We start from the raw sequence: 25927 nt of genomic DNA on the forward strand, positions 1-25927 counted from the left end.
AGTTATTGATTTTTAATCGCCAACTAATCGCGAGTGTTTTCGGATATTAGTTGTAGCTTAAAAGCTGCAGAGAAGAGAGCGCCGGTGAAATTTCCACACGGAACGTCTCACACACGCGGCCATCTTTGTTGTGGGCGCATTAGCGCGGCGAGGAGCACTCACTGCGCAGGCACAGCGGCGACCACAGCAGAGACGGCTGCATCCAGTTCGTCTCAGGCTTGCGATCGTCCGAAAAGATCAAAAACATGGGAGCGTTTCACTCTCGGTAAAGTAAAGAAAAGAGTCACACGCAATATTTGCAAAATGGATTTTGCTTGGCGCGGGAGCAGGACCGCGATGCATCTGAAGAGAAGACACGTGGGAGTCCTCCAGGCCGATCCAGACTCCCCTCGGTAAGGGAACTGGTTGAACTTGATGTTGGTGAAAGCACACTGTTGTCTCTGTTGGCTTTAACATGTCATTGTCGTCACCGCGGTCTCTTATCGCCGCCGTGTTCTCTGTTTTGACCACATGAACGCTGAAAAAGCCTCACTCTGGTCTGTGATGGGGGGGGTGTATGCGGCTGTATTTTTACATACTGTATGAGCGTGTATTAGACTGGACCCGTCTCTACTCAACTCCCACGATTTTCAAACATCTTCCGTTCGGAGGGAGCGATAAGAATTATTGATATTACGGGCTTGGTGAAGAGAAAATTAGTACAACAAATGCATTCTGATGGAAACACTTGCTTTATTTTGTCAATTTATCACTCTGAATTATTAGTAGACCAGTTACGAGGTCAGCTTCACTATAGGTTAGCACAAATTCCATTTTTTAGTTATTTGTCATTTATTTTGTTTTTTTCAATCCAATGTTTTGCAGGCAGAAGACCACAGGCGCCACGGATGACTACATCCAAAAGAAGCAGACTTGTTCTCCACAACAAGCAGCTGCCCTCACCCTGTCACTTTGAATGTGATCATTAAAGACATGAGGCCCATCTCCATAGTTGATGGTGAAGGCTTTCAAGAGACGAGTCACACCTTCAACCCTGAATACATCTGAAGAGCACACTTCACAAGACTGATGGAGGACAAATACAGTGAAACATCTGAAGTAAGTCTCTATCCCTGCTTCTTTCTCTCACTCACTCACTCACTCACTCACTCACTCACTCAGGGTAAATATTTCTGCTAAATATTTTAGTGAAGCTGATGTATATTTGACAATACAGTAAATAAGATTGCTGATAAGTTAAGGAAATTATTCTAATCTAAAAGAGTTTTTAAGTTTGGGTCTCTTCTCCTAAAATGTTAACTGTAGTCATGTCTGTTTGAGGTAAAGGAGATGCTTAAAGACGGTAGCTCCCTTGCCTTGACTGCTGATGGACCAGTCGTGCTACAGAGGCATACCTGGGGCTTTCCTGCCATTTCATGACCGACGATTGGCAAATGAAGACCCTGAACCCGGCTACCTCGCATCTGGAGGAGAGGCGTACTGCTGAGAACACTGCGACACGGCTGGAGGAGGTTGTAGAAAAATTCAACATCTCGCCGACAAAAATAAAAGCAGTAGCGCACGACCACGGGGCTAACATGGTAGCAGCAATGCGACGACTGGAACAAAAGCATGGATGGGCACACACTCCAGCTCATCGTCAATAATGCCCTCAAAGAAAACATCAGCAGAGCTATCGGTGCCTCAAGGAGCATCGTGGAATACTTCAAGAAGAGTGAGCTGGCTCACACAAAATGAGTGGCGAAGCAGAAGCAGAAGCAGAAGCACTCAGCAGAACACAGCATGATCCAGGATGGAAGTACAAGATGGAACAGTAGTTTTTACATGATGGAGACTCCTGGAGCAGCGCTGGCCAGTTACTGCAACTCTGACCCTGAAATAACTGCACAGGCAAAAAGTACTTGGACTTGAAGGCAGAGCCGTGGGCACTGCTTGGAGAGGTGGTGGAGGGTTGCAGCCGTTTGACTGTGCTACAGTTTGTGTCAGTGGACAGGAAGGAGTACACTACTGCTTCCTGTCTCCCACAGGTGGTCGAAGGGCTGCAGCCGTCCATGCAGCAAGGCAGTTTTGAGACCAGTTCAGGGAAAGCCTTTCTTTCCAGTGCAAAACATGGTGTAGAAGAGAAATGGAGGGATCAGTTCAGTACTGCATCAGCAGGGGGAGCCCAGTGAAAAGCCCACTTCTCATTGCAGTCGACTTGACCCTCGATTTCTAAAGCTCAAGTTTCCCACACCTGAAGACGGCAGCAGGCGCCAGGGGCAGCTGAAGTCCTTGCTATAAAAGCCAAGGAGAGCGATGGCGGTGGCTCCACGCAGCAGGAATCAGTGTTCAGCAGAACACTCTGCTCTGGACGAGCTCCTTCCTGACTCAGACAGCCAGAACCGGGAGGACGAGGCGGAACCCAGGAGGACAAAATGGTCCAAAAGGTGAGGGATGAAGTTCAGAGGTACTTTGCAGGGCCGCCTCCAGCCAAAAAGGAAGACCCTCTCACATGGTGGGGGGAATGAGAAGAGCTTCCCCACACTGTCAAAGGTCGCAAAGTCTGTGCTCTGTATTCCTGCAACATGGACTCCTGCAGAGCGAATCTTTTCCTCTGCAGGGAGTCTCTGCTCTCAGAAGAGGGCCGGCCTCACACCACAGCGTGAGGAGATGCTCACGTTCCTGTGCATGAATAGAAGGTGGATCTGGAGAGCAGTGCAGTCCCAGGAGGTCAGCCTGCCTCATCAGGTTCAAGACAGCTGTCCAAGTGCAGCAGTTGTATTGTGTCTGTAAAATTACCAACACGATGTTCCTTTATTGCACCTTTTCATTGAGTTTACTTCCTTTTTATTATTGCAGCTGCATCCTTGGTTTAAAGGAAAAATATTTTATGTTTAATGTTATGTTTGTTTACAGAAAATGAGTCACTGACACGTTGCACTAATGAGAGAGAGAATGACAATCACAATAACTTTTTTTTAATGCAAAGGACTTTGATTTGTGGACAGATTTTGTTTTTTTGATTCTTTTTTGATACTCAGAACCTTTTATTTATGTTTTATTTATGTACTTAAAACAGTACAGTACAGTTTTTGTGTAGTTTAGTTAGAAAACTAATAAAACATTTTGGAGTAATTATTAATTTTGTCTTCATTGTTATTTAGAACAATGTTTTTCAACCACGAGATACTGTCAGGTTTGATGCAAGAAATGATCCAGTTTCACCTAATCAGTGTTGAAGACAGGGACGTTTCTGTTCTGTCAGCGATGGGCAGAAGTCTCATGTCTTCTATATCAGCAGATGGCAGGACTCCGCTGATCGCCTTGCACTTTGAGACCAGAGAATTAGTGACACATCCAAACTACAGGTGGCGCTAGACATGGCTGAAACATGAGCTGGAACAACTTAGCCGCCATATTGGGTGAGTCTCTCCACTGCACCGTCATGGTTCAATTAACAGCACAACTTAGGGTTTGCTTAGATTTTTCTTATTTATTTTGTTTGGTTTTTATCCAATCCGAACTGTAACAATGAAGGTCCAGGTCATGTTGTCCTTGCTCCCATTCTCAACAACATCTCTCTGACATGATCTTTAAAGCCTAATGCTAAAAAAACTAAAGCAGAGAGTTAGTTGTTGAGGAGTTGTTACCTGTATTTATGTTTTTTCCGTTCCTGCCATCAACTCTGAGTTCATCCACTAAGGCCCAGGTTTCACACTGAGAGAAGAAACAGTTTCTCTCTGTTTATTTGATTCCTATTAGAGACACTTTGACTGGAATTACTTTTTACTGTTAATCTGAATGGAACAAAGTGTGTCTTGGGTCAGAAAAGGTTGAAAAACACAGAGAACATGCCTAAAACAACTTCAAGCTAAACTTAGGAGGTAATTGCAAAAAAAGTGTCATTTATCAGATTAAGCGATTAATCGTTTAATCAATCGTCCGATTAATCGATTATGAAAATAATCGTTACTTGCAGCCTTATTAAGTACGTCAACGATACACCGTTCGTTGAGATTAAAGCCTTGCATGAGGCGTTATCTACAAGCAGTGGTCAGCAGAAAGCCCCGTGCTGATGACTTCAGATGGTGCGTCCACATCCGTCACCTTGCTGTTGGCAGCAGGCTCCACCAACCTCCAACAGCACTGGAAGGGCTTCTGTGTGGCAAATCTGGCAAAGAAAATACAAATATCTGAGAAATAAACTCGGTAGGCAGTTCTGTAGGCCACATGATTTCCGCCGAATCAGAGAAAGAACCTGCTCAGGCAACATTTTAACCGAAAACAAATGAGCATTGATGACGAGCACAACAACGGCTTCGAGTCCCGATAAAATATATCTGAACAACAATAAAGTCTGCAACATCGCCCATAAACGACGGCACTAACCTGGTGTAAAGGCCAATTTGTTCGTCTGATCCAGCAAAGCGCTCCAGCCCAGACCGAGTCCCAGCTGCAGTCCCTCTGTTCGGCAGCGTGACGACTCCCGTCGCGGCGGCCTTTTCTGGGACTCGTTCTGCTCTTGCAGCTCCCTGGCCACAGCTGCAGTTGTTGGCGAAATACTAATATATAGGCCTGGGCGATTATATGATCGTGATTGGTGATCGCGATTAATTTCCAGTCGATCACGGTGATCAGCTGTGAGCACATTTACTCGATCAGACATGGCAGAAATGTTCGTGACACAGTCGACTTTTTCCTGCTCAACTTCCGCCTGCAAGTTGTCTGAGAAGTAAACAGAGATGAGCTGAACGTAAAGCAGCGAAGCAGAGGAAGTCAGCCCTGCCTCGGCGTTTTCCTCTGAAGATGAGGCTGCTGCTGACAGGACAGGCTGCTCCACCCGCACCGCTGCTAGCTCACCGCTGCTAGCTCACCGCTGCTAGCTCACTGCTGCTAGCACACCGCTGCTAGCTCACCGCTGCTAGCACACCGCTGCTAGCACACCGCTGCTAGCTCACCGCTGCTAGCTCACTGCTGCTAGCTCACCGCTGCTAGCTCACCGCTGCTAGCACACCGCTGCTAGCACACCGCTGCTAGCTCACCGCTGCTAGCACACCGCTGCTAGCACACCGCTGCTACCACACCGCTGCTAGCTCACTGCTGCTAGCTCACCGCTGCTAGCTCACCGCTGCTAGCTCACCGCTGCTAGCACACCGCTGCTAGCTCACCGCTGCTAGCACACCGCTGCTAGCACACCGCTGCTAGCTCACCGCTGCTAGCACACCGCTGCTAGCACACCGCTGCTAACACACCGCTGCTAGCTCACTGCTGCTAGCTCACTGCTGCTAGCTCACTGCTGCTAGCACGCCGCTGCTAGCTCACCGCTGCTAGCACGCCACTGCTAGCTCACCGCTGCTAGCTCACCGCTGCTAGCACACCGCTGCTAGCACACCGCTGCTAGCTCACCGCTGCTAGCTCACCGATCCGCAAAGAATCTGGTCTTTTCAGTCCAGGAACTACTTGTGATCCAGTTTAGCTAACGATGGTTCAGTTCTTCTCTCTTACTGAAAATGACGCTGCATCGCATCGTTGAACATGTGACCACGTCTTGCCGCTAACGCTCTGTTTCTAACAACATGCAGAGAGCCTGCAGCGCTGCAGCCGTTCTTCTTCTGTGGTGTCTGTGTAAAATAAGGTTGAACATGCAAACGGCACACCTAGTGGCATGAAGTGTAAATGCAGTCATGGCGTCGCCTGTGGCCGCGGTCTGACTGAGGATCTCCTGGGGTTACTCCAAATGTTTCAGAAACCAGAATATTTATCTTACCACGAACATTTATTGCACGTAAACGTAGCCAGCGTCGTCTTTTCAGGCCACTGCACCGTACGAGCAACATTCTGAGAGGAGAGAAATGATTAATTTTGTCTATTTTTTTATATTATTGTAGTTTTGCACCGTTACATTTTAAATCTAATCTGTCCAATCTAGATTATTTAAATGTTGTACATTTGATGAAGCATTAATGATGGCAGCAGCATATTTAGCATCACAACTTGAAAATAATGTTTCCATTCTGAAGCACCTTCATTATCCCCAGGAGGTTTCTTTAGTTTTTTAATCTTTTATAGCAACAAAAATCCTCAGGGCTGGAAACTGTCACACTTTAACTAACGATCGTTCAGTTCTTCTCTTTTACTGAAAAAACGCTGCATCGCAGGATTTTATTGTCTTGGTGCCAGATTTTTTTTCCATTTACAGCACTGTTCAGTGAGATTGTTCTTATATCTTTCTGTTTATATTATTTAATTTGCATTGCTATTTGCTTGGTTTGTTAATAAAATGTTAAACTATTCTATAGTTCTAGTTTTCAGTGCAGATGCTTTAAAACTGGTTTAAAAACAATATAGCATATCGTGATTTTAATCGAGATTGAATGATGTGAAAAAAAAAATGGTGATCATTTTTGTTGCCATATCGCCCCGCCCTACTAATATATAATATAATAATCGCTGTCTTTGGAAAGTTAAAAGGCTCGTCGTCTACCGCTAGCTGACGACAACGCCAGAGAACGCGCCCGGAAGTCCACCGGCAGCAGTCAGCCGCACACCAGGCGAGCCGATGTTGTAGAGCGCCATCTTGTGCACCGAGCCAATAAAGGCCCGTTCCTCATCCTCTGCCTCGACCGGCGGCCGAATGATCAGAAACACTCAAAGCGACAGGCGGCCAAGAGGCACAGCGTGGAACAAAGAGCGCAAACATGACAACAATGAAAATGAAACTGGACGTCCTGTCGGTGCTGAGCTTTGATCCGAGTGCGATCTGAGCCCAGCGAGATCTGACCTCTGAGACTTTTCTAACAACTCGATCTTTTCTCCAGTTTTCCTTCCATCTGCTTCTCTCACAGCGACTGTTCTTGTTAAAATGACCTCGCAGTAAAGACACAGGTGGACGCCGACGTGTGGCGCTCCATAAAACATCCTCCTTTTGAAAAATGTTTAATTGTGATTTTTTTTACACAAAAAACTAAATTAAAATCGTTAATCGGATTTCAAGCAGAAAAAACGGAGATGTAACTTTTGGCGATACCGCCCAGCGCTGCGTCGACGTCCCGCCTTTGTAAAAAGACTGCAGCTGTGTCGTCGCCGCCCTCTCTCACATTCTGGACTGAAAAGGCGGTTCAGATCTGGGCCTGGAGTTCTTCAGGTCATGTTGGTCCAAGTTCAGGTTCTTCAGTTTTGGTTCTACGACTGCAGGCTTGAAGGTGGAGGGAACACCAGGGGAGAGCGGCAGGGGAACATTCTGGTCCCCCTGGTCCACCAACTGGTCCCCCTGGTCCACCAACTGGTCCCCATGGTCCACCAACTGGTCCCCGTGGTCCACCAACTGGTCCCCGTGGTCCACCAACTGGTCCCCATGGTCCACCAACTGGTCCCCCTGGTCCACCAACTGGTCCCCCTGGTCCACCAACTGGTCCCCATGGTCCACCAACTGGTCCCCATGGTCCACCAACTGGTCCCCCTGGTCCACCAACTGGTCCCCATGGTCCACCAACTGGTCCCCATGGTCCACCAACTGGTCCCCATGGTCCACCAACTGGTCCCCCTGGTCCACCAACTGGTCCCCATGGTCCACCAACTGGTCCCCATGGTCCACCAACTGGTCCCCGTGGTCCATCAACTGGTCCCCATGGTCCACCAACTGGTCCCCCTGGTCCACCAACTGGTCCCCGTGGTCCACCAACTGGTCCCCCTGGTCCACCAACTGGTCCACCAACTGGTCCCCCTGGTCCACCAACTGGTCCCCGTGGTCCACCAACTGGTCCCCCTGGTCCACCAACTGGTCCCCGTGGTCCACCAACTGGTCCCCCTGGTCCACCAACTGGTCCACCAACTGGTCCCCCTGGTCCACCAACTGGTCCCCGTGGTCCACCAACTGGTCCCCCTGGTCCACCAACTGGTCCCCATGGTCCACCAACTGGTCCCCGTGGTCCACCAACTGGTCCCCATGGTCCACAAACTGGTCCCCATGGTCCACCAACTGGTCCCCATGGTCCACCAACTGGTCCCCGTAGTCCACCAACTGGTCCCCGTAGTCCACCAACTGGTCCCTGTGGTCCACCAACTGGTCCCTGTGGTCCACCAACTGGTCCCCCTGGTCCACCAACTGGTCCCTGTGGTCCACCAACTGGTCCCCATGGTCCATCAACTGGTCCCCATGGTCCACCAACTGGTCCCCCTGGTCCACCAACTGGTCCCTGTGGTCCACCAACTGGTCCCCATGGTCCACCAACTGGTCCCCCTGGTCCACCAACTGGTCCCTGTGGTCCACCAACTGGTCCCCATGGTCCATCAACTGGTCCCCATGGTCCACCAACTGGTCCCCCTGGTCCACCAACTGGTCCCCCTGGTCCATCAACTGGTCCCCCTGGTCCACCAACTGGTCCCCCTGGTCCACCAACTGGTCCCCCTGGTCCACCAACTGGTCCCCGTGGTCCATCAACTGGTCCCCATGGTCCACCAACTGGTCCCCCTGGTCCACCAACTGGTCCCCCTGGTCCACCAACTGGTCCCCGTGGTCCACCAACTGGTCCCCGTGGTCCACCAACTGGCCCCCATGGTCCACCAACTGGTCCCCCTGGTCCACCAACTGGTCCCCCTGGTCCACCAACTGGTCCCCGTGGTCCACCAACTGGTCCCCGTGGTCCACCAACTGGCCCCCATGGTCCACCAACTGGCCCCCATGGTCCACCAACTGGCCCCCATGGTCCACCAACTGGTCCCCCTGGTCCACCAACTGGTCCCTGTGGTCCACCAACTGGCCCCCATGGTCCATCAACTGGTCCCCATGGTCCACCAACTGGTCCCCCTGGTCCACCAACTGGTCCCTGTGGTCCACCAACTGGTCCCCATGGTCCACCAACTGGTCCCCCTGGTCCACCAACTGGTCCCTGTGGTCCACCAACTGGCCCCCATGGTCCATCAACTGGTCCCCATGGTCCACCAACTGGTCCCCCTGGTCCACCAACTGGTCCCCATGGTCCACCAACTGGTCCCCGTAGTCCACCAACTGGTCCCCGTGGTCCATCAACTGGTCCCCATGGTCCACCAACTGGTCCCCCTGGTCCACCAACTGGTCCCCCTGGTCCACCAACTGGTCCCCGTGGTCCATCAACTGGTCCCCGTGGTCCACCAACTGGTCCCCATGGTCCACCAACTGGTCCCCCTGGTCCACCAACTGGTCCCCGTGGTCCACCAACTGGTCCCCGTGGTCCACCAACTGGTCCCCCTGGTCCACCAACTGGTCCCCCTGGTCCACCAACTGGTCCCCCTGGTCCACCAACTGGTCCCCCTGGTCCACCAACTGGTCCCCGTAGTCCACCAACTGGTCCCCGTGGTCCATCAACTGGTCCCCATGGTCCACCAACTGGTCCCCGTAGTCCACCAACTGGTCCCCGTGGTCCATCAACTGGTCCCCATGGTCCACCAACTGGTCCCCGTAGTCCACCAACTGGTCCCCGTGGTCCATCAACTGGTCCCCATGGTCCACCAACTGGTCCCCCTGGTCCACCAACTGGTCCCCCTGGTCCACCAACTGGTCCCCGTGGTCCATCAACTGGTCCCCCTGGTCCACCAACTGGTCCCCCTGGTCCACCAACTGGTCCCCCTGGTCCACCAACTGGTCCCCGTGGTCCATCAACTGGTCCCCATGGTCCACCAACTGGTCCCCCTGGTCCACCAACTGGTCCCCGTGGTCCACCAACTGGTCCCCCTGGTCCACCAACTGGCCCCCATGGTCCACCAACTGGTCCCCCTGGTCCACCAACTGGTCCCCGTGGTCCACCAACTGGTCCCCGTGGTCCACCAACTGGCCCCCATGGTCCACCAACTGGTCCCCCTGGTCCACCAACTGGTCCCCGTGGTCCACCAACTGGTCCCCATGGTCCACCAACTGGTCCCCGTGGTCCACCAACTGGTCCCCATGGTCCACCAACTGGTCCCCGTGGTCCACCAACTGGTCCCCCTGGTCCACCAACTGGCCCCGATGGTCCACCAACTGGTCCCCGTGGTCCACCAACTGGTCCCCCTGGTCCACCAACTGGTCCCCGTGGTCCACCAACTGGTCCCCGTGGTCCCACTGTGTCACCAACTCTCACTGAGAGCTAGACGGACTGGCTGAGCGGACTGTTCTGGACCACACACCTGGGGAACCAGGACCAACGGGACCAACGCTGGGGAACGGGGACCAACGCTTGAACCGGGACCAACGGGGCGGACGCTGGGGAACCGGGAACAACGGGACCAATGCTGGAATTGGGACCAACACTGGAACCGGGACCAACGCTGGGGAACCAGGAGCAACGCTGGAACCGGAACCAACACTGGAACCAGGATCAAGGATCAGGATTAGAGCGAACCAGGAACCCGGGAAGGTTCTCTGTAGGGCAGCTGATCCAGGACCAGCCAGGTTCTCCTGAAATTAAAACCAGTCAACAAACTGAAGAACTGGGGAGGACCACAGAGGAGAACTTCTTCTCCCTCTGGTCCTCTCTGGTCCTCTCTGGTCCTCTCTGGTCCTCTCTGGTCCTCGGTGGACAAGCTCTGCCCCCTGGTGTCCAGACCAGTCCCTGGATCTGTGAGATCTGGACTCAGCAGCAGGGAGAACATGGCCTAAGTCCCAGAACCGCTGACTGGTCCTCACCCAAACAGAACCTGGCTTCCTCTCCCTGCCTGCAGTCCACACGGAAGACCCTCTACCAGAACCAGGTCTGAGTCTCCTGGGTCCAGGACCCTGTTTGTGGTTCGACTCCCTGCGTCCTTGTCCAGCTGCTCAGCCGTCCACTGAACAGGAGGCTGCAGCCAGAACCGGGTCTCTGAGCCGAGCCGGTCCAGTTCGAGGACCAGGTCTCCAGACTCCTTCTGGGCTCAAAACCTACAACATGTCCTCTGGATCCAAACCCTCCAGCATCCTGCAGACCGTCTGGGCCAACATCAGACCTGCAGTCTCACATTGTCTCTTCCTCCCTGGAGACCAGCACTGTCCCCACGTCCCCCCACTGCTCAGAGACCCTCCTCTGGACCCGGTCCAGGCTTTCCCCGCATCCCCCCACTGCTCAGAGACCCTCCTCTGGACCCGGTCCAGGCTGAAGACTCCAGGCCGGTCTCACGTCTACCAGTCCTGTCAAATCCTGGAGGCTCAGGATTTAACCCAGTCTCTGAAGATCTCCGGAACCAGAACCTGCTGGACCCTTTCAGTCAGGCTTCAGGGGACACAGCTGTCCTCTCAGTCCCAGAGTCCCTGGTCTGTCCTCGGGGGTCCCAGGGGTGACCCCTGACGTCAATGACGTTGGACGGTCTGCGTGATGAGCGAAGCGGAGACAAACGTCGCCTAGCAACATCAACTGACCCGGAAATGCGGAGAGCTCGTGCAGCTAACGAAGGGCTTCACGACGGTTCCGTTTATTTAAAAACCAAAAGACTGAAGAAGACTGAAGAAAGCGCCGCGCGCGAGCGGCTCAGACACAGACATTAGCCTGCTAGCATGTTAGCCCGCGGGCTCCGGAGACGGACCTTGATCTTGTTGAGTACTCCGCTGTTCTCCAGGTTCTGGATGAGCAGGTCCCGGAGCTCCGTGTCCTCCTCCGCGGCCGACATGTCCGCCGGGACGGGTCCTGTCGCTCTGCGTCAAGAAGACGGCTGTTCACGGCTAGCGGCTAGCGGCTAGCAGCTCCGGCGCGTCTTTGCTTCTTCTTCGCCTTCGTCAGGCCCATCCGGGTCCTGCGGCGGCTCCCCGCGTGACACCGCCCCCTGCCGGCACCTGCCGCTACCTGCCGCTCGGTCCAAACCCAAACAGCTGTTTTGTTTTGTGGAGTTTCATCCTTTTTCACCTTACCAAAAAAAAAAAAAAAAAAAAAGATCTTTAATCACATCCTCAACTCATTTTAATAATTGTTTGACTTTAAAGGCCTGGTGGAGGCTCCCGGTTCCTCCTGCCAGGCGGGTCCCCAAATAAAGACCCCAGTCCCCACCACAGCTGGTGGTCTCCGATGAGGACTCACTGGAGTCCACTCAGACCTGTTGCCATGGAAACACAACATATCCATCTGTTGATGTTAAGGAGGGCCAGGCTTCGGTTTAAATTATTTTATTTCAAAAACAAAACCAGTAAACTGTATTTACAAAACGCAGATCGATGCATTGGAGAGCGAGTTCTCGCTCCGGTTTAAAAACTAATAAAAGATCATTCCAGTCGCTCCCAGCAGGCCCTGCTCAGAAGTCGGCGTCCAGGGTGAAGGCGTTGTCGGTGGCGCCCGCCATGACGCCCATCCTCTGGTACTCGCCCACCCGCTTCTCGAAGAAGTTGGTCTTCCCCTCCAGAGAGATGTTCTCCATGAAGTCGAAGGGGTTCTCCGCCCGGTAGACCTGCAGAGACAGCGCCGCGTTACCGCCGCGCCCCGCCCCCAGGGGCAGGACGGCCCCGCCCCCAGGGGCAGGACGGCCCCGCCCCCGCAGAGTTCAGTCGGGCGTCCGTGTCGCGCCGCCGCCGCTCCGTCGGCGGACCACGCGTCCTCCAATCGGAGCCGGCGGCGGCGCTCAGCCCCCATGACTGGCTGAGGTCCGTACCCCTGCGCCGCTCATCAGCACTCTGCGGCCCCGCCCCTCCCGCCGGCCCCGCCCCCTCCCCTCCCCTCCCCTCCCCGTACCTTGGGCAGGCCCAGCTCCAGCAGCAGCCGGTCGGCCACGAACTGGATGTACTGCTTCATGAGGTCACAGTTCATCCCGATCAGCTTCACCGGCAGAGCTTCAGTCAGGAACTCCTGCAGACACGGCGGGGGTGAGAGGGGCGGGGCTAACGGGGCCGACGGGGCGGGGCTAACGGCGCGGGGCGGCCACCTGTTCGATCTCCACGGCGTCCCTGATGATGGTGACCACGGTCTCCGGGGACGGCTTCCTCAGCAGGTGTTTGAACATGAGACAGGCGAAGTCGCAGTGCAGACCCTGGAGACACAGAGGGTCAGGAGGGGCGGGGCCGGGGGCGGGGCCGGAGGGCCGGGGGCGGGGCCTCACCTCGTCCCTGCTGATCAGCTCGTTGGAGAACGTCAGGCCGGGCATCAGGCCTCGCTTCTTCAGCCAGAAGATGGCGGCGAACGAGCCCGAGAAGAAGATCCCCTCCACGGCGGCGAAGGCCACCACACGTTCTCCTGGAGAACGCGGAACCTCGTCAGCCCCGTCCTGCCCCCCACCCCGCCCCGTTAGCCCCGCCCCCCTCACCGTAGGACGCTCTCTGGTTCCCCATCCAGTTCAGAGCCCAGTCCGCCTTCTTCTTCACACACGGCAGGTTCTCGATGGCGTTGAACAGGAACTCCCTGAGAACCCGGAGAACCGGGACAACGTTAGAAAACCAGAACGGCAGAACCGGGAGGACGTTAGAGAACCGGAAGAACGTTAGAGAACCGGGAGAACGTTAGAAAACCAGAACGGCAGAACCGGGAGGACGTCAGAGAACCGGGAGGACGTCAGAGAACCGGGAGAACGTTAGAAAACCAGAACGGCAGAACCGGGAGGACGTTAGAGAACCGGAAGAACGTCAGAGAACCGGGAGAACGTTAGAGAACCAGAACGGCAGAACCGGGAGGACGTTAGAAAACCAGAACGGCAGAACCGGGAGAACGTTAGGGAACCGGGAGAACGGCAGAGAACCGGTGGTAGAACATCAGGGCTGGAAGAACATCATAGAACCAGGAAGAGAACATCAGAGAACCAGGAGAACATCAGCATGCTGTCAATTAGAGGAACGGGAATAACTCAGTAGAACCCAGCCGTCTGCATAAGAACCTCAGTCTACCCCAGCAGGACCAGCAGGACCAGCAGGACCAGCAGGACCGGCAGGACCAGCAGGACCAGCAGGACCAGCAGGACCAGCAGGACCAGCAGGACCAGCAGGACCCACCTCTCTCGGGGGTCCTTGATGTAGGTGTCTATCAGCAGCCCCCCTGCGGCCCCCCAGCAGGACCCACCTCTCTCGGGGGTCCTTGATGTAGGTGTCTATCAGCAGCCCCCCTGCGGCCCCCCAGCAGGACCCACCTCTCTCGGGGGTCCTTGATGTAGGTGTCTATCAGCAGCCCCCCTGCGGCCCCCCAGCAGGACCCACCTCTCTCGGGGGTCCTTGATGTAGGTGTCTATCAGCAGGCTGTACATCTCGGAGTGGATGTTCTCCATGGCGATCTGGAACCCGTAGAAGCAGCGGGCCTCCGTCACCTGCACCTCCTGAGCGAAGCGCTCCACCTGGACCGGAGAGGACGCCGTGAGGGGGCGGGGAGGGGCCCGCGAGGGGGCGGGGAGGGGGAGGGGGCGGGGCCTCACCAGGTTCTCGTTGACGATGCCGTCGCTGGCGGCGAAGAAGGCCAGGACGTGGGAGATGAAGAACCTCTCCTGGTCCTTCAGGTTCTCCCAGTGCTGCAGGTCCTTGGACAGATCCACCTGAGGAGGGGCGGAGCCGGGGTGAGGTCCGGCCCCGCCCCTCCCCTCCCCGGGGGCGGAGCCTCCTTACCTCCTCGGCCGTCCAGAAGGACGCCTCGGCCTTCTTGTACATCTGCCAGATGTCGTGGAACCGGATGGGGAACAGGACGAAGCGGCCCGGGTTCTCCTTCAGCAGCGGCTCCTCCTCCTGCTCCGGGTTCTGGTCCAGGTCCTGCCGCCGCCGCCGGGGGGCGCTGCTCTTCACCTGAGACAGGAGAACCAGGTCTCGTCAGAGCGCCAGACGCAGGAGAACCACATTATCTAGACCGGAACCGGGTCAACACTGTGACCAGACCCAGAGCTGAACCGGTCCAGACCCAGAGGTGAACCGGTCCAGACCCAGAGCTGAACCGGTCCAGACTCAGAGCTGAACCGGTCCAGACCCAGAGCTGAACCGGTCCAGACCCAGAGCTGAACCGGTCCAGAACCACAGCTGGTTCTCCTCATCTTTCAGCTCCAGGTTCAGGAAGTCTGCTTCGCCCTCTTCAATCACGCTGCGGGACGCTTTGCGGTCCGCGGGCCGGACCTTTGACCCCCCCGGCGGGCCCGCAGCTCCCGCATCACTCACCGCAGAGTCCGCGAAGATCCTCCGGGACGTCTTAGAGGCCAGGACGCGGCTGGAGCTCAGGCCCGGAGGCTGGAGGGACACGGAGACAGCGGGACAGCGGTGAGACAGGCGGCTGCTGGAGGGCGGGAGGCGGACAGCGGAGACTCACCGTGTTCTCTTTGTCCACAGACATGTCTCCCAGCGGAGCCTTCTGGGACAGCGGAGAGCGGGAGGACAGCATGGGGCCGAGGACAGCGGCGGGACACTCCGAGGACCGAGGACGGCGGCGGGACACACCGAAGACCGAGGACAGCGGCGGGACACACCGAGGACCGAGGGCGGCGGCGGGACACACCGAGGACCGAGGACAGCAGCGGGACACTCCGAGGACCGAGGACAGCAGCGGGACACACCGAGGACCGAGGACAGCAGCGGGACACTCCGAGGACCGAGGACAGCGGCGGGACACTCCGAGGACCGAGGACAGCGGCGGGACACACCGAGGACCGAGGACAGCAGCGGGACACTCCGAGGACCGAGGACAGCGGCGGGACACTCCGAGGACCGAGGACAGCGGCGGGACACTCCGAGGACCGAGGACAGCGGCGGGACACTCCGAGGACCGAGGACAGCGGCGGGACACTCCGAGGACCGAGGACAGCGGCGGGACACTCCGAGGACCGAGGCTGGACTGAAGCTTCTTCTGCCTTTTTGAGGCTTTTTGTTGGAACCTTGGCGCCTGAACGCAGCCGGCCAATAGGAGGGCAGAGCGTCAGCCGCGGAGCCAATCAGAGGCCGGAGCCGCTCCCACGTGACTCTGGACTACCGCGGGAAATTCAAAAGGCTTCTTTTGTGCGGGACACCGAAGTGTTCGTAACAGCAGTTACAAAACCCCGGGACGGCTCCAGAGGGACAGACGGCGCTACAGACTGTCCCCCGGTGTCCCGGTGAGGACAGACGGCGCTACAGACTGTCCCCCGGTGTCCCGGTGAGGACAGACGGCGCTACAGACTGTCCCCCGGTGTCCCGGTGAGGACAGCCTCTGACAGACTGTATCTGCTGCTCTCTTCTGTCCTTCCTTTTTTTCTTTATAAATGTTTATATGATTGTAAATATCGGGACTTCCTGCTTTTCAGAGCTGCTGTTTTCTCTAAACTCCAGTCATTTCCTCTCCTCTCTTTCATCCTGTTTGTTCAGTTTTTTCTTCTTATCTTAGAAAGTAAAAGAAACAGTGAAATTCATTGCTTGTCATCAATAAACTTGGCCAGTAAAAGCTGAATCTGATGAAAGGGTTTCATTCTTCGACACTCAGCTGTTCATTAAGCTCAAACAAGAGACAAACGATCCGTTTTACCTCCAAACATCAGAACCTCGTGAATTCTGACCCGTTTTTTCCTCCAAACATCAGAACTTAGGACAAACAAAAGGCATCTCCCGCGAAATGAGCGCTGTTTGGCGCCACTGTGACGTCAGGAGTCGCGGCCGCGGAACTCTTTCTTTGATGTTAGCGTGTTTCTATATTCCGATTGTTAAAGGACCTGGTATGACATCACTTCCGCTGCAGGTCACACAGACAAGTTCTGATTGGTTGAAACCCAGAAGTTACCAGGGTGCGTGCGCGCGCGCACAGTCGTCTGTGTGTTCGCGCGTGCGTGTGTGACACGCCCACCTGATTAAAAATACTCCTCCTGATACTTTTGGAACTTTCACATTAACGATCATTATTTTTTACAGCAGAGTGACACCTCTTGTTTTTAGCGTTTTATTTCAGACGATCTTTGGTTTATTTCTTTCCGGTTTCTTTCCGGTTCCCAATTATTTCGAAACAGAACCCGGATCTGCTTTGTCACTCGTGTAGTTAATTTCTGACATCACATTATATTCATTGATTATTCTTGTGCATTTTCGTCTGGGATTCAGTTATTTGGAAAAAATGATCCTAGTTCTTCATTGGTTCCGGATCGGTTCATATTTCCGCCCGGACGGTTTAGGGCGGCAGATGGAGACACCATGGCAGCTGCCGATGCGCGCGACGGAGCGGAGCTCCAATCCGGCGAGGAAGTCACGGGACTGCACGCGCTGAAAGGTGAGAGCTCCGGTGTGCCAGGTTCTCCCGGTGGCCTCTGTACTCACGTAGAGCGGGGACGGTCCGCCGGAAGCGTCGGTTCGCTCAGGCGGAAGTACCGGTTCGCTCCCCGGGAGGTCAGAGAGCCGCGCCAGATTCCGTCCGGACATCTGATAATTCTAGATTCTTCTGGAGAATTATCCAGACCCATGGCACCTGCAGAACCCAGGTCTGGCGGGAAGTGAGACTCGCCTCTCGGCTGTCTTCCGGCGGCGCGGTCCGCTCGTGTTTCCCCGCCGTTCAGCCATACTCTAGAAGACACTGCGCTGGTCTCACGTGAGAGACGCTTTCAGCCCTGCTGAGCGCGGCGACCCGGGAGAACCGGACCGGAAGAGTCGCTGCAGGGTCACGTGATGTAAACATCTACATTCTAACCAAACAATTCCTGAAAGCTGAGTCTGGTCTGAGCAGGAAGCCAGTTTCACTGTGCAACACAATAAAATGTCCCCAAGAAACTGCTGATAAAGTTTCAGAGCCAGACTGGAATCAGGTTCTAGAGTCAGTCTGGGTTCAGGTTCTAGAGTCAGTCTGGGTTCAGGTTCTGGAGTCAGTCTGGGTTCAGGTTCTGGAGTCAGTCTGGGTTCAGGTTCTAGAGTCAGTCTGGGTTCAGGTTCCAGGGCCAGACTGGGTTCAGGTTCTAGAGTCAGTCTGGGTTCAGGTTCTGGAGTCAGTCTGGGTTCAGGTTCTAGAGTCAGTCTGGGTTCAGGTTCTGGAGTCAGTCTGGGTTCAGGTTCTAGAGTCAGTCTGGGTTCAGGTTCTAGAGTCAGTCTGGGTTCAGGTTCTGGAGTCAGTCTGGGTTCAGGTTCTACAGTCAGTCTGGGTTCAGGTTCCAGGGCCAGACTGGGTTCAGGTTCTAGAGTCAGTCTGGGTTCAGGTTCTGGAGTCAGTCTGGGTTCAGGTTCTAGAGTCAGTCTGGGTTCAGGTTCTGGAGTCAGTCTGGGTTCAGGTTCCAGAGTGGGTCCTGGTTCAGGTTCTCTTGTGTCCAGGTGCAGCCTTCCTGGCCTCGGTGGCGTCGGCCGGTGTCATCGTCGGATTCGGGTCCACGTTGGCGCTCGCCAAGAAGAAGAGTCCGGACTGGTTTAATAAGGTAAGAGGAGTCCCGGGTTCTTCAGGGTCTTTCAGGCTCCTCGCTGGGTTCTAATCAAGCCTCAGAAACGGTCTTGGGTTCTAATCTTTTATTGCTGGACCGGTCCTGCACAGAGAAAGGATTCGGGTTCAGGTTCGGGACAGGGTCTCCCACCCCATGCAGGACACTCTGAGACCCCCGAGACCCCCTGAGACCCCCTGAGACCCCGAGACCCCCTGAGAGACCCCGAGACCCTGGACAGCTGTGAGGGACAGGCTGTGTCTCCCCGGGTGTGTGAAGGAGTGTGACCTCCTCAGCAGGTCCTCCCTGCTGCTGCCAGACTAGAACACACACACACACACACACACACACACACACACACACACACACACACACACACACTTTCCTGAATGTCAAGACAAGCTGCACCTTCGTCTGTTTCCTTCATCCATTCATCTATGGCACAGATGTCAAACTCTGGCCTGCGGGCCAAATCTGGCTCGCAATGTAATGACATTTGGCCCGCGAGACAATTCCACATGGCTCCACGAGCGGCCCGCCCATGACCGCCACGCCGCGCGTTGAAAACTGAAAAAGATGAGCGGTGAATGTGTCTGGTGCGCCGCTGCTGTGGAGGCGGGAGGAATCAAACACAAGCCGGTCACTAACCTGTCAATCAAGAAAGGGAAGGGGCGGGGCTAAAATAGCACGTCAACCAACGAAAACAAGCGAGGTCATCATAAACATACACGGAGGACACAGAAATGAAGCCATCAGCTCTTCAGAGATGTCTCTGGAGAGCGCTGGTTCCAGGGGGCGCTGTGCTTCGTCCTTGTTATGTTGGATTCTGATCGGCGTTACCGTGGCGATCGGGGCTGGCTTGACTGGTTACCCTGACCCGCTGGGCTCACGGTCAAGTCGGCCTCATGCAAACTCACAGGGCTCTCCAGGCTCGCCGAGCCTGACAGTCACGCATTTCGGTCTTTTGTCAGGCCTCGCGCCACACGTTGGCCCTCATTTATCAATCCGTCCTTCAGACGGTGTGTCTCTGAGCGGCGAGCTCGTCGTGACGGGGCTGCGCGGCGTTACTGAAACTTCCGGACCTCGCCCATCTCAGCGTCTGAGTGATCGGGTGTTGATAAATGCGGCGGCTGAATCTGAGCATTATTAACATGTTACCCCCTGAAACATTCACTCTTCTGAAGCCCCGCCCACTGAGGTCAAACACGGAAAAGGAGCGATTTTGGGGAAAAAAGAAAGTTTTTGGAGCTGGAAATGGATCCTGTCAGGTCTGAGGTGGAGGGGAACCAGGAGCAGCTCTGTGGAAGAATCAAAACTGGAATTGAAGGAGAGGAGACCAACGCCGTCTGGAGGAAGCTGGATGAGCAGCGTCGCCTGGACGAGCGGACGGCGGCTGAGGGCTGAACGGATGAGGCCGTTAGTTTAACCCTGACGCTACAAATGCTGAGGCTGAGCCGTGCTGCGCAGCTCACAGTTTGACTGTTTCATTGAATGAAGTCGGAGTCAGACGGCAGCGCTGCGCAGCACATCCACACGGCGGGACGCTGCTCCACCGTGTCGGCCTGTCGGGCCGTACGGCCGCGATCATATTGATGAAAGCTGATACCGTCTTTCATACGGTCGTACGACGGGCGCGCGCCCGTGTTCCGCTGTACGACCGCTTGATCAATGAGGGCCATCGTATTTCTCATCTGTCGCGCTGGAAACATACTGTAAATGAGTCTGGTGCTCCGCTGCTCTGAAACCGGGAAGAATCAGTCTGCAAGCCTGTCACTTACCTGTCAGTCAAAAAAGGAAAGGGGCGGGGCTACAGTAGCGCAACAACCAATGAAAGAAAAGCATTGCTATGACGAGAGTCTGCCGGAGAGGAGCGGCTTGGGCCGGTTCGGCGGCATCCCAGGAATCAACGCCACTGAGGGTTTTTGTGTTTGTTTATTAATTTAATTTGAAATTCAGAGTTTCAACATTAAGTTCTATCAAGCTTTGTTCCATCTTGTTTGAACTTCTTTGGGTCCAGTTTTTCAATAAATATCTGTGTTGGTCCGCGACATTGTCTCAGTTTAAAAGTTTGGCCCACCGTGGATTTGAGTTTGACGCCCCTGGTCTATGGTTTTCCATTTGTGTAAAAAAGAAAAGTACATGTGATGTGTGTCGATGTTGTTGCCGTGTGTTCACGGCCGATGTGTTGTGTTGTTGCTTTATGTAAATGTTTGTGGTGCATGTATGTTTGCTGCGTATGTGTATATGGTAAATGTGTGTGTTGTGGTCATTACTCACTTATTTCGCCAATTCGTCTTACTGTGCATGTGACGCTGCCGCCCTCTGCTGGTGGCTGATGGAGCTGTCTGCACATGTGTGTCTCCTGTGATTGGTCCATGTGGGTGGTCCTGGTCCTGGGTATGCCTGGTCCATGTGGGTGGTCCTGGTCCATGTGGGTGGTCCTGGTCCATGTAGGTGGTCCTGGTCCTGGGTCTGCCTGGTCCATGTGGGTGGTCCTGGTCCATGTGGGTGGTCCTGGTCCATGTGGGTGGTCCTGGTCCTGGGTCTGTCTGGTCCATGTGGGTGGTCCTGGTCCATGTAGGTGGTCCTGGTCCTGGGTATGCCTGGTCCATGTGGGTGGTCCTGGTCCATGTGGGTGGTCCTGGTCCATGTGGGTGGTCCTGGTCCTGGGTCTGCCTGGTCCATGTGGGTGGTCCTGGTCCATGTGGGTGGTCCTGGTCCATGTGGGTGGTCCTGGTCCTGGGTCTGTCTGGTCCATGTGGGTGGTCCTGGTCCTGGGTCTGCCTGGTCCATGTGGGTGGTCCTGGTCCATGTGGGTGGTCCTGGTCCATGTGGGTGGTCCTGGTCCTGGGTCTGTCTGGTCCATGTGGGTGGTCCTGGTCCATGTAAGTGGTCCTGGTCCTGGGTCTGCCTGGTCCCTGTGGGTGGTCCTGGTCCATGTGGGTGGTCCTGGTCCTGGTCCTGGTCTGCCGGGTCACTGCTCTCATCATCAGTCACTGCTGAAATGAGCCTGATCCAGTTTTAATTCGACATTACGAAAAATACTGGTCTTTCAATAAAAGGTTTAAAATGTTTCTATTTAAAATCGTGGAAAAGGGGCCTTGAAGCGCTCATCAGGACCAGGACCACCCACATGGACCAGGCAGACCCAGGACCAGGAGACACACGTGCAGCGACCAACAGAGAAACAACCTGAAGCTGCAGGAAACAAACATTCTGTGGAATTTAACCAGGTTCAGCAGAACTACTGAAAATTCTGGTGTTCCACCCTGATGTCTCACAGGACGTCCTGTCCTGTTGTCCTGGTGTCTCGCAGGGCGTGGTGTCCTGATGTTGTGGTGTCCTGGTGTCCTGACGTTGTGGTGTCCTGACGTTGTGGTGTCCTGACGTTGTGGTGTCCTGGTGTCTCGCAGGGCGTGGTGTCCTGATGTTGTGGTGTCCTGACGTTGCGGTGTCCTGACGTTGTGGTGTCCTGGTGTCTCGCAGGGCGTGGTGTCCTCGGCGGCGGCCCCTCAGAGCGGAGCGTCCCTGGCCCTGCGGGCACTGGGCTGGGGGTCCCTGCTGGCCTGGACCGGAGTCGGCCTGCTGAGCTTCTCCGTGGTGAAGATCCTCGGAGTCCACAGCGTGAGTCCCTCCACTTCTCCGGTCCTCCATAGGTCCAGCGCGAGATCAGATCCACAAGGGATCAACCAGATCAATCAGGGACCAACCAGATCAGTCAGGGACCAACCAGATCCATCAGGGGATCAACCAGATCCATCAGGGGACCAACCAGATCCATCAGGGGACCAACCAGACCCATCAGGGACCAACCAGATCCATCAGGGGACCAACCAGATCAGTCAGGGACCAACCAGATCCATCAGGGGATCAACCAGATCCATCAGGGGACCAACCAGATCCATCAGGGGACCAACCAGACCCATCAGGGGATCAACCAGATCCATCAGGGGACCAACCAGATCAGTCAGGGACCAACCAGATCCATCAGGGGACCAACCAGATCCATCAGGGGACCAACCAGATCAGTCAGGGACCAACCAGATCCATCAGGGGATCAACCAGATCCATCAGGGGACCAACCAGATCCATCAGGGGACCAACCAGATCCATCAGGGGATCCACCAGGGACCAACCAGATCCACCAGGGGATCCACCAGGGACCAACCAGATCCACCAGGGGATCCACCAGATGCATTGATTCCCTGATGGACAAGAGAACAACTTTATTGAACAAATGTTAGTTTGAGCGACGGTGTAGGGATCGTAGCGTTAGCTCTGGATTAGCAACAACGCTACATTACTGTATATTTCTCTTGCTGTAGCGTTAGCTCTGGATTAGCAACAACGCTACATTACTGTATATTTCTCTTGCTGTAGCGTTAGCTCTGGATTAGCAACAACGCTACATTACTGTATATTTCTCTTGCTGTAGCGTTAGCTCTGGATTAGCGGCGTCGCTCTTCTCCTCGTCTCTCGGGTTCTCTGACGTTTGGGCAGATCTCCAGATGTTTCTTTTACAGTCAGAGCCAGGAGCCAAACGACGGACTGACGGTGCTGATGTTTGTGTTTCAGCTCACGGAGTTCCGACTGAAAATGCAGTCCTTCTTCCCATCGATCCCAAAGAGCACCGGCGGCGAGTCTGGACCGCCGGACTGGGACGCCATCTTGGAGTCGAAGCCCCGCGACTCGCCGAGAGACTGAAGGACTGTGGTGGACAGAGCGGAGACGGCGCTCTGAGGACGGGGACGTTTGATCTGCCGGTCCTGTGAATGTCCAGAACACGGAGACTGTGGGACAGTTCCGCCGTGGAAGCAGAAGGTTTCAGGACTTCAGGATCTGTTAGCATCTTTCTGGCTGCGTTAGCCACTGGCATGATGTGGTGATGAAGTCTGAAAATAAAACCAAGAGCAAACGGAGGGCGACGCATCGTGAGTTTGTCTAAGCTGCAGTCTGAAACACCAAGGTAGAAAATGCAATCTCACCAGGTTCCACATTACCTGAGTCCTCCAGTCCCTGCAGCAGTCCCTCCTGGTCTCCGTTCCTTTCCTCCTCATGATGTCCGAAGTCTTCACGTTTCAGTAGAAAAACAGTCCTCTGCTCTGCAGGCTTCTGATTGGCCAGATGCTCCAAGCTCCACCCCGGAGTCCAGGGTCTGTTAGTCCAGCTCCAGGGTCCAGGGTCTGTTAGTCCAGCTCCAGGGTCCAGGGTCTGTTAGTCCAGCTCCAGGGTCCAGGGTCTGTTAGTCCAGCTCCAGGGTCCAGGATCTGTTAGTCCAGCTCCAGGGTCCAGGGTCTGTTAGTCCGGCTCCAGGGTCCAGGGTCTGTTAGTCCAGCTCCAGGGTCCAGGGTCTGTTAGTCCGGCTCCAGGGTCCAGGGTCTGTTAGTCCGGCTCCAGGGTCCAGGGTCTGTTAGTCCAGCTCCAGGGTCCAGGGTCTGTTAGTCCGGCTCCAGGGTCCAGGGTCTGTTAGTCCAGCTCCAGGTTCCAGGGTCTGTTAGTCCGGCTCCAGGGTCTGTTAGTCCAGCTCCAGGGTCCAGGGTCTGTTAGTCCAGCTCCAGGGTCTGTTAGTCCGGCTCCAGGGTCTGTTAGTCCGGCTCCAGGGTCAAGGGTCTGTTAGTCCAGCTCCAGGGTCTGTTAGTCCGGCTCCAGGGTCAAGGGTCTGTTAGTCCAGCTCCAGGGTCCAGGGTGTGTTAGTCCAGCTCCAGGGTCCAGGGTGTGTTAGTCCGGCTCCAGGGTCCAGGGTGTGTTAGTCCAGCTTCAGGGTCCAGGGTCTGTTAGTCCAGCTGCAGGGTCCAGGGTCTGTTAGTCCGGCTCCAGGGTCTGTTAGTCCAGCTCCAGGGTCCAGGGTCTGTTAGTCCGGCTCCAGGGTCCAGGGTCTGTTAGTCCAGCTCCAGGATCCAGGGTCTGTTAGTCCGGCTCCAGGGTCTGTTAGTCCGGCTCCAGGGTCCAGGGTCTGTTAGTCCAGCTCCAGGGTCTGTTCGTCCGGCTCCAGGGTCCAGGGTCTGTTAGTCCAGCTCCAGGGTCCAGGGTCTGTTAGTCCAGCTCCAGGGTCCAGGGTTTGACAGAGCTGAAACATGCAGCAGTTCAGGTGTTGTTCAGGTGCAGTTCAGGTGTTGTTCAGGTGTAGTTCAGGTGTAGTGCAGATGCAGTTCAGGTACAGTCCATGTGTAGTTCAGGTGTAGTTCAGGTGCAGTTTAGGTGTAGTTCAGGTGCAGTTCAGATGTTGTTCAGGTGTAGTTCAGGTGCAGTTCAGGTGTAGTTCAGGTGCAGTTCAGGTGCAGTTCAGGTGCAGTTCAGATGCAGTTCAGGTGTACTTCATGTGCAGTTCAGGTGTAGTTCAGGTGCAGTTCAGATGTTGTTCAGGTGTAGTTCAGGTGCAGTTCAGGTGTAGTTCAGGTGCAGTTCAGGTGCAGTTCAGGTGCAGTTCAGGTGCAGTTCAGGTGCAGTTCAGGTGTAGTTCATGTGCAGTTCAGGTGTCCTGCAGATGTAGTTCAGGTGTAGTTCAGGTGTAGTTCAGGTGCAGTTCAGGTGTAGTTCAGGTGCAGTTCAGGTGTAGTTCAGGTGCAGTTCAGGTGCAGTTCAGGTGCAGTTCAGATGCAGTTCAGGTGTACTTCATGTGCAGTTCAGGTGCAGTTCAGGTGCAGTTCAGATGTTGTTCAGGTGTAGTTCAGGTGCAGTTCAGGTGTAGTTCAGGTGCAGTTCAGGTGCAGTTCAGGTGTCCTGCAGATGTAGTTCAGGTGTAGTTCAGGTGCAGTTCAGGTGCAGTTCAGGTGCAGTTCAGGTGCAGTTCAGGTGCAGTTCATGTGCAGTTCAGGTGTCCTGCAGATGTAGTTCAGGTGTAGTTCAGGTGTAGTTCAGGTGCAGTTCAGGTGCATTTCAGGTGCATTTCAGGTGTAGTTCAGGTGCAGTTCAGGTGCAGTTCAGGTGCAGTTCAGGTGCAGTTCAGGTGTAGTTCATGTGCAGTTCAGGTGTCCTGCAGATGTAGTTCAGGTGTAGTTCAGGTGCAGTTCAGATGTAGTTCAGGTGCAGTTCAGGTGTAGTTCAGGTGCAGTTCATGTGTAGTTCAGGTGCAGTTCAGGTGCAGTTCAGGTGCAGTTCAGCTGTAGTTCAGATGTAGTTCAGGTGCAGTTCAGGTGTAGTTCAGGTGCAGTTCAGGTGCAGTTCAGATGTAGTTCAGGTGTAGTTCAGGTGCAGTTCAGGTGCATTTCAGGTGTAGTTCAGGTGCAGTTCAGGTGCAGTTCAGATGTAGTTCAGATGTAGTTCAGGTGCAGTTCAGGTGTACTTCAGATGTAGTTCAGGTGTAGTTCAGATGTACTTCAGATGTAGTTCAGGTGTAGTTCAGGTGCAGTTCAGGTGCAGTTCATGTGTAGTTCAGGTGCAGTTCAGGTATAGTTCAGGTGTAGTTCAGGCGCAGTTCAGGTGCAGTTCATGTGTAGTTCAGATGTAGTTCAGGTGCAGTTCAGGTATAGTTCAGGTGTAGTTCAGGCGCAGTTCAGGTGCAGTTCATGTGTAGTTCAGATGTAGTTCAGATGTAGTTCAGGTGTAGTTCAGGTGCAGTTCATGTGTAGTTCAGATGTAGTTCAGGTGCAGTTCAGGTGTCCTGCAGATGTAGTTCAGGTGTAGTTCAGGTGCAGTTCAGGTGCAGTTCAGGTGCAGTTCAGGTGCAGTTCAGGTGTAGTTCAGGTGCAGTTCAGGTGCAGTTCAGGTGCAGTTCAGATGTAGTTCAGATGTA

At 54.7% G+C, this 25927-nt stretch overlaps 3 protein-coding genes across 4 annotated transcripts in view; 1 reads left to right on the top strand and 2 right to left on the bottom strand.

Annotated features, from left to right (window-relative positions):
• The window catches only part of cep43 (centrosomal protein 43), a 33321-nt gene extending 21639 nt beyond the window's left edge, over window positions 1-11682 (bottom strand). Inside the window, exon 1 of the mRNA XM_030087366.1 lies at window positions 11488-11682. Coding sequence (XP_029943226.1) covers window positions 11488-11571 — 84 coding nt within the window. The 5' untranslated portion in view covers window positions 11572-11682. The remainder of the gene's footprint in view (window positions 1-11487) is intronic.
• A 363-nt stretch (window positions 11683-12045) lies between these two features.
• Window positions 12046-17451, bottom strand: LOC115385398 (ribonucleoside-diphosphate reductase subunit M2-like). The gene is made up of 10 exons (XM_030087383.1): window positions 15153-17451; window positions 15005-15073; window positions 14468-14641; window positions 14281-14397; window positions 14069-14202; window positions 13189-13283; window positions 12985-13118; window positions 12811-12915; window positions 12621-12734; window positions 12046-12339 (listed from the first exon to the last, which is right to left on the bottom strand). The coding sequence occupies exons 1-10, from the start codon at window positions 15222-15224 to the stop codon at window positions 12187-12189; spliced, it is 1167 nt and encodes a 388-aa protein (XP_029943243.1). The 5' UTR covers window positions 15225-17451; the 3' UTR covers window positions 12046-12186.
• Window positions 16840-23108, top strand: tmem242 (transmembrane protein 242). Of its 2 annotated transcripts, none has more exons than XM_030087385.1 (4): window positions 16840-17069; window positions 18101-18195; window positions 21682-21819; window positions 22771-23108. In XM_030087385.1, the coding sequence occupies exons 1-4, from the start codon at window positions 16994-16996 to the stop codon at window positions 22897-22899; spliced, it is 438 nt and encodes a 145-aa protein (XP_029943245.1). In that variant the 5' UTR covers window positions 16840-16993; the 3' UTR covers window positions 22900-23108. The 2 variants fall into 2 exon arrangements, with proteins under 2 accessions (XP_029943245.1, XP_029943244.1); XM_030087384.1 differs by having other exon boundaries at window positions 16890-17069; window positions 18095-18195.
• The last annotated feature ends 2819 nt before the right edge of the window (window positions 23109-25927 follow it).

This window comes from Salarias fasciatus, unplaced genomic scaffold (assembly GCF_902148845.1).
Source record: "Salarias fasciatus unplaced genomic scaffold, fSalaFa1.1, whole genome shotgun sequence".
Lineage (NCBI taxonomy): Eukaryota > Metazoa > Chordata > Actinopteri > Blenniiformes > Blenniidae > Salarias > Salarias fasciatus.

What these genes read in the sequence shown, in the direction of transcription:
- LOC115385398 (XM_030087383.1), bottom strand. Translation starts at nt 15,224, where the DNA reads ATGCTGTCCTCCCGCTCTCCGCTGTCCCAGAAGGCTCCGCTGGGAGAC. An exon ending in AGCTGATCAGCAGGGACGAG is followed by an intron (nt 12,916 to 12,984) that starts GTGAGGCCCCGC and finishes CTGTGTCTCCAG; the next exon opens with GGTCTGCACTGCGACTTCGC. An exon ending in TGGAGCTGGGCCTGCCCAAG is followed by an intron (nt 12,340 to 12,620) that starts GTACGGGGAGGG and finishes CTGTCTCTGCAG; the next exon opens with GTCTACCGGGCGGAGAACCC.
- tmem242 (XM_030087384.1), top strand. Translation starts at nt 16,994, where the DNA reads ATGGCAGCTGCCGATGCGCGCGACGGAGCGGAGCTCCAATCCGGCGAG. An exon ending in GTCCGGACTGGTTTAATAAG is followed by an intron (nt 18,196 to 21,681) that starts GTAAGAGGAGTC and finishes GGTGTCTCGCAG; the next exon opens with GGCGTGGTGTCCTCGGCGGC. An exon ending in AGATCCTCGGAGTCCACAGC is followed by an intron (nt 21,820 to 22,770) that starts GTGAGTCCCTCC and finishes TTTGTGTTTCAG; the next exon opens with CTCACGGAGTTCCGACTGAA.